Genomic DNA, 7,320 nt, shown 5'->3' with positions numbered 1-7,320 from the left:
GAGACCTGCTCTGTCACACTGTAGCAGAGAACAGAAACACTAAAGCAACACTAATTAATGACCACAGACAATATGTTGTTAAAAAAAAGACGCAAAGAGAAAGTTTATTTTCGTTTGCTTTAATTCTGTTAAAGGTAACTTAACAGTATAAAATTCCGATAGAGAACAAGGCGTGTCACTTCTGATATTTGAATATTAATTATTAACCAGAATAACAACCAGAGGCTCTGTGCTTCTGAGCAGTGAAAAGAGCAGAGAGACAGCACAAAGTAACAGTATTTAATGTTATTTTCTACAGATAAGGCACTGTAACCCTATATTACTACCACTGGAAATGGTTTAAGTTAGCTATGGTACAAGTGGTTTAAGTTAGCTATGGTACAATGATCACTGAAAACTCTGAGTGCTGAATCTAAGGTGTACAGAGGCTCGGCAGTAAGTGTGAAAAATTCAGCATTAATTTAAAAAAATACGAAAATCTAATTTGTTATAGATCAATAACTGAGTGATGAGGGAAAAATTACATAAGGTTTGCCAAGAATTAATTCTTGTATAGAGCTTTTAAGGGTAGAGCTGAACATCTCTTGTCCTCTGTGTGACGAACACAACATTTCACTTATCTCCCTCAGGACGGGAACAGAATTAGCTAGCAAGCTACAGGTTTTTGGACTTTGAGCAGACATACATTTCATTAAAAATACTACATAAACCGATTCAGGTAAAAATAATTGTTAAACCCTTTTGGAAATACACTGATTTGCTTTCTCTTTAAAGGGAGATGAGAAGATAGATACCTCCCTTATGTCTGTACAGTAATTATGAAGCTTAAGCTAGCAGGCTGTTAGCTTAGCCTAGCAAATCTGGAAACAAAAGACTAAGCTAGCCTGGCTTCCAGGCTAACAGCAACAAAATTCTCCAACCAGTACCTCTTAAACTTACTAATTTACAAGTCTGTTGTACTGATGCAAAAAAAAAAAAAAATTATAATTGTGCTGCTGAACATTTGCTTGAAGATGTTTTTTTAAACTGTAAACAAGTCATACACTCGCAATATGAAAGTCTGCTCAATACAAATTCATGAGCATAGACAAATAGTTTAGAAAATAGCCTGTAAGTGAACTCACATTTCATTTGCTGGTGCTTTAGTATCTATAGGTTATTGTGTCACTGTGGCTATATGTGTGGCTTTGGATCAGAGTTTAGGACAGAAAGCTAACAGACATTCTAACACATTCAGTAAAACAGCCAAATTGGTGCAGCTAAAGCCCTAGCTCAAAACCTCCTCGCACATATTGGTTACGGTGACAAATTAGTCAAACCCCGAAAAATGTCAGTGTGGTCCATTAAAACGTACATTGCTAAAGTTACGGTGTCACTAATATTCCGTCAATCGATCCCTCACCTTCCTGGGAACCAAAGCCTGTGTCCTGGGAGCTGCTGCTGCCCGTAGGTGACGGGATCGTTTTCTTGGTTCCAGGTTTTTCTTTGTTCTCCCTAACACCAGACATCTCTGGTACATTATACTCAAACTTTCTACCAATCATCCTTTTTGTCTCCACCTTTCTTTCTTGCAACTCTATGTCTTTGAACTTGTTGACAACTCTCTGTGCGTCTGTGTTTTCAATGTTGACTTTGAAGCTTTTAGGTTGTTTGGGGGTCGTCTCTGTGTCTCTTTCACCCGCCTTTGCCCCTGTGAGTGTCTCTCCTTCCTTTGTTTTCTCTTCCTCATCCTGTGTGGCCTCATTTACTTTCTCCTCTACATTATTAAAACGTGTCCCCGCCACCACCTCCTCTTTCACTTCACTGTCAGTATTTCTGTTTTTGTCTGCTTCCATCTGATCTTTTTTCTCACTTTCTGTCTCATCTCCTGCTTCAGCTCTACCTTCCTCCATTTTCACCACATCACAGTCTGTTTCAGGCTGTGATCGCTCTGCTCCACTATCGCTCACCTGCCTCTGTTGAGTGTCTGACTCCTGTTTAGTATCCGTGTCAACCTTTTCTTTATCTTCCTCTCCTTGGTGCACTGTAACTTTTAGTGATGTATTTTTGTCATCTTGTCGGCTGTTAAAACCTCTGAAATTGTTCTTTGCACCAATGATGTATTTCCCCAGTATGGATGAGCCCTCCTTGTTCAGAGCATCGCTTGCAGAGTGTCCATCGTCTATCAGAAGCTGCTGGATCACCTTCATCTCATTGTGCATCCTGGAAACTGCTTTGCTCAGCTCAGTGATCCGATTACCAATATCTGAGGGAAGAGAATACACCAATCACAACCTAGCATGCCGGCCCTTTAGTGATAAATGATGCTAATCATTTTCTACAGGCTTGAAACTGTTTGTGTAGGAAAAACTGACTGTTAAGCTTTCTGTCAAGTCAATAATTTTTTCAATAATTGGCACTTTGAAGTTGTATTTTAAAACATAAAGATTAATACAGAGCCTAAAAGTGATTGATTTAAATAACATATACAAATCAAAATATAATATAATATTTTGTGTACCATTTCGAAAAGTTTCCTTTATATTATGGTGTTTTTGTCTGAATTAAACTTATTTCATAACAATTTTAATTTCATAATACAACATTTCATGGAAGTCACATGCCTCCTGCCCTACCCCTTAACTGCCCCAGACCTTTGATACCACATTTCAGCCAGTTAGCTTCATTTAGTTAGAGCAGCAAAAATATCTAAATATCTAAAGTCTTTCTAAATCAATGATATAACCTATACGTAGCTGTCAATATTAATAGAACACAGAAACTCAAGCTAACATCCGTTTCTGTATTTAGCTTAACAAAGCTTCACATGCTACCCAACTAGCCTAGCCTGCTAACCAGCTAGGCTCTGCTAATTACTCAGCATTAAAATTAAAGACCAAGTGTTGAGCAGCAGCAGCAGCAACCAATTTTCGGTAGTTAATGCAGAGTTTAGAGAAGGAAAAACACTTTTTGAAGAAGAGAGTCTAAAGTTTTTACGCCAAACAGTTGCTAGCTACAGTTGCTAACTGGCTCTTCACTTTGATGCTGAGTGATAATTTAAGCTCACCAGCTGGCCTTGAAAGTTAGAAGCTAGAAAGGCAGCACTTTTGAGGTTATTCTACCGCAGCAGCCTATAGTTCGTTAATTCAGTATAACTTGCTTAAGCTAACAGGAGATAACTAATGACTGTGATACAGATACAGACACGTTATCCAATAAAATGCTGTTATATGTAAGCCTAGAAAGGCCATGTTTGCATTTGTTTTTCAAATGCTGTTATCTTGTGATCCCAAGTAAATATTTTCATTATCTGTTGATAACATAATTTGCCTTCTTATGTTTACATTTTTCTTGATATTTTGACAAAACTAAACATAAGTCCAGGTTTGACTGTTGCTCAGACAGATTTGTGCATTGTTTACCTTTCCTCTTTGTCTCCTCAAACTCCTTGCGAGCTGACTCAATGTAGCGTTGCACCAGAGCTCCAATTACCTGCTGCCGGTAAGGTAACTTGGGGTGTTCAGATCCCTTATCATTGGTCTTAAAACAGATAAAAGTAAAAGATGATTTTTGGAACCACAGTGACACTACTTTGTACATCTGAGCGTTACACACACACCTACCATAGAGGCTATAGGGGGGTATTTTTCTTCAGAGTTACAGGTGCAGCAGCAGCAGATACGTCTAAAGATACCCCTGAAAGAGAATTTTAAAATAATAAATTAAAAAAATAGATAAACAATAAGCAGTCCTTGCAGTGTTTTAAAGCTCACCTTACGATATAAAATACAGCTTTGGGTGAGGGGATAATGTTGAAAGGCACGGGCATGGTGAGGCCCTCTCTGAAGTAACTGAGGTACAGCTTTGACCTTGCAAACTTCCACTCAACATCAGCATCATCCTGAAATAAACATTTTGGGATGTCACTGGCAGTCTTTGGTTTCTGCTTTTGCTGCATGTATAGCGTAAAAAAATATCTCTTTACCTCAATCTTCTGGAAGGAGTTGGTGATCATGGCAATAAGCATGTTAAGCAGGACGATGACGATGACGAGCGTGAAGATGCCGTACAGAATCCTTCCTACAAACTCTGCCAACGCAAACTGTGGCATATCCACGTAGTCCTGATTAGCCACACCAAACATGGTCCAAAACAAGAAGTGGAACGTCTCGTTAAACCTAAAGCAGGACAATGGAGTGAGTTAGTAAGATGGGAAATGGGTAATTGTTTCACACAATGAAAGCACACTGTATAGTGTTTCCCCGTTTTCAGTTGTCATGCTATGCTAAGCTAAGCTAATTGCTAATCGTGCCTGTTTTATAACCTTCGGACATAAGAGTGATGTTGGACCTAATTTGCCAAGATGTCAAATTATTCCTTTAAAAATGCTCATTGATTTGTGCCCATTTTGTTAACCTGAAGTCATATCTGAAGACCCCAAAACAATAGTAGGAGAAGCTAAAGATCCCACAGCCTCACCTGCCCAGATGTGGAGAGACGACATAAGGAACATAGATGTTGTTGATGCCACAGAGGAAGGCTGTTCCAATGATCATCAATATAAACATGAATCTAAAAAGAAGAAAATATTTTTATTGGCCCTGTCTATTACCATGATTTCGGAAATGACGAAAACACAATTGGCAGTCGGCTCAATGAAAAGCGCTTGTACCTCATCATATCATCAATCATCTTCCCAATGGAGATCTGCAGGGTTCCCAGAGACTCATGGGCTGGCAGGATGTATGCCAGTCGTGTGAAGCTCAACATGCTGGTCACTGCAAACAGCACCTCCGCAATCAGCTGGGGGTCCTCCTGATGCCAGTCGTCGCGCACTGCAAGACACACAATCACCAAACACACCAGTCCAGCATTCAGAACTTTTAAGATCTCCTATAATCATTCTGGATGAACAATTTGATATCATAGTCTCACCGGTCTGAGTGAAGTAGATACACTCCTCTGTGCCGCTTTGATCATTGCAGACAAAGTATCCCTTAAGCATGATGAGAACTCGTAATGAAAAGGACGCCAGGTACATGCTGAGCACCATCACGTCCAAGCAGTTCCACCAGTCCAGGAAGTAACTGCGCAACCCTTCGATCCACACTTCCTTACACTCATACCAGAAGAATCCTACACAAGACATAAGAGTGTAAACCCTACAACGTGTTTTAAACCATTTCCAGGTGTTACAGTTCTTTGTTATTACATAACAGAAGGGTGTTATAAGAGAACCTACCGACCACCCACACCATGTGGATGGAGCTGTGCAGAATGTTCTGCTGCCGGGAAGCAAATTTGTCCCGATACATCTCCATAGTTATTGATTCTCCAAGTAACGTGATGAGGAACCACAGATAGGAGGCTGAGTGGAGAAGGAACTTGATCACAGGAATCTTGAGAATCTTTCCTACCTGTAGAGAACACAAAAGAGGATGACTTGCCAGGGCCAAGACACGTGAATGTTCGTGGTGATCTTTCCATTTCCCGAATTAAAAGTCTCTCATCTCGAATTTCATATGATGGGACCTTTGACTTTGGTGCGATCCAGTAGACCAGGCTGAGGAAAGGCATGGTAAGAAAGATTCCCACAGAGACAAGCAGCTTCCAGGCCGTCCTGCTGCCTCTCCAACCTGCCAGATTCCCACACCAAATAGATGATAGAACCTGCTGGCAGATTGGGTGGGCCACAAACTGCAAACAAACAGAAAGGGGTAGATAATGCATCAATTGCAATAGTCATGCACTCAGTGATATGTTTTGACAATGGGCATCTGCCTACCTGCTTCTGGTTGTGGGTCACGGCAAGTCGCAGACGCGACAGGTTGGGTATTCCCTTCTCAAAGGCCTGCTCTTCTAAGGCGTCCTGACTCTGGTCTCCGCAGCTGTTCAGGATAGTGGTTACCTCGCTCTGGTTGCGGCACATGCCCAACAACTCAACAGCGAACTCCTGACAAAGCTCCTCCAGGCCCAGGTACTGAGGCTGTAGGAGAGACGCACCACAGCAGAGTCAGGTAACAACAGGGAGGACCAACATTACAAAACCAATAGCAACTGGGAATATATATGAATGTCACCACACCTTGAACTCTGGCTCTTTTTGCGAGAGCTTGCGCAGCTCTCTGCTGAGACTAAAAGCTCTGAGCATGGCATCATCAGAGGTGATGGACAAGTAAGCGCGACTGGCTATGCCACGGTAGGTGTTGATTCGAGACAAGGAGAACTTGAGCAGGTCATACTGCCGGCCGTTCCGGCACTCCAGACAGGCACAGGATATCTTATGAGGCCATGGGATGACGTGACCTTTCTGGGTAAGCATGGTGACTATATCATAGAGATCTTTCTGGCAGGCTAAGGTAAGAGGGGTCACACCAGGGGCAAACTGGGAGTTGTCAATAGAGTGGTCAAAGATGGCCTGAGAGAAAGACCGCACATCCATTTTGTTGCCTTTCTCCTGGTCCAGGCGGTCCAGCAGACGCTGAACCACTTTGGGCTGGTTGGTGTCTACAGCGACTAGCAGGGCCTCGTGAATCTGCCGGAAGTCAAACTTGACCCCCTGCAGGAGGGCATCCATTGCATCCTCGTTGCCAAGACGGATTGCCAGGTTAAGGGCCTCCCTCCACTGGCGATCCTCAGACTCATCCAGCTGGCGAATGATGCCATCGCCGGTCTTCAACAGTCCACAAAGCACTTTAATTTTCCCCTCTTGAATGGCACCGATGAGCTCCGGAGGGAACCGCATTTTCCTGTTCATAATCTCGCGCCATTGTTCCGGCTGAGGAACAGGACAAGAAAAGACAGTTGTCGGCAGGATTAGATGTCCAGTCCAAATATTACAAGAAATTATGTATCAGGTAAAAATGACACTTACAATTCAATTTGACGAAATTAAAGCCTGAACCAAGGTTTACATTCTGTGCTAAATTAGAGGACGCACAACAGGGTAGCAAATTTTACAAATGAGTGCATGATCAAAGACACGCGTTATAAGGTTTATCAAGGAACACATAACTAAATTACAGTAGTGTTCAGCTATCAAGAGTATACCCTGAGCACAGTAGCTTTAGATAAAGACAAGGAATGTAGCCTCTTTACCTATCATTAAAAGTCTGATCTATTAAGAGGCTAATTCAACAAATAATGTAAAACTTCTCTTACCGTGAGGTTCTCCATTCCAGACGAAAGACGGCAAGGTTTTGAGCAGTGATCCTACGGTGAAAACACAATCATATTCTCTAGAGACAGGAAATATTTTTTTATCCAGCTATTTTAAGCCTCAGAGATGAAAGTAAGAGATCTTGGCACCAGCTCCGATAAGATGAGAACTGAGCACTTTGG

At 41.8% G+C, this 7,320-nt stretch overlaps 1 protein-coding gene across 1 annotated transcript; it reads right to left on the bottom strand.

Moving 5' to 3' along the window:
- Positions 1–1,364: 1,364 nt before the first annotated feature.
- Positions 1,365–7,155, bottom strand: LOC138604585 (short transient receptor potential channel 2-like). Its single transcript, XM_069676533.1, has 13 exons — positions 7,141–7,155; positions 6,065–6,757; positions 5,765–5,965; positions 5,512–5,676; positions 5,222–5,396; positions 4,915–5,115; positions 4,652–4,814; positions 4,459–4,551; positions 3,965–4,157; positions 3,753–3,880; positions 3,603–3,675; positions 3,402–3,519; positions 1,365–2,245 (listed from the first exon to the last, which is right to left on the bottom strand). Exons 1-13 carry the CDS (start codon positions 7,153–7,155, stop codon positions 1,365–1,367), a joined length of 3,099 nt encoding a protein of 1,032 aa, XP_069532634.1.
- Positions 7,156–7,320: the final 165 nt, after the last annotated feature.

This window comes from Semicossyphus pulcher, unplaced genomic scaffold (genome assembly GCF_022749685.1).
Source record: "Semicossyphus pulcher isolate SPU_LCO1_2020_fin unplaced genomic scaffold, fSemPul1.0.p SCAF_10, whole genome shotgun sequence".
In the NCBI taxonomy this organism is placed as follows: Eukaryota; Metazoa; Chordata; class Actinopteri; order Labriformes; family Labridae; genus Semicossyphus; species Semicossyphus pulcher.
This window is presented reverse-complemented; position numbering and strand designations above follow the sequence as displayed.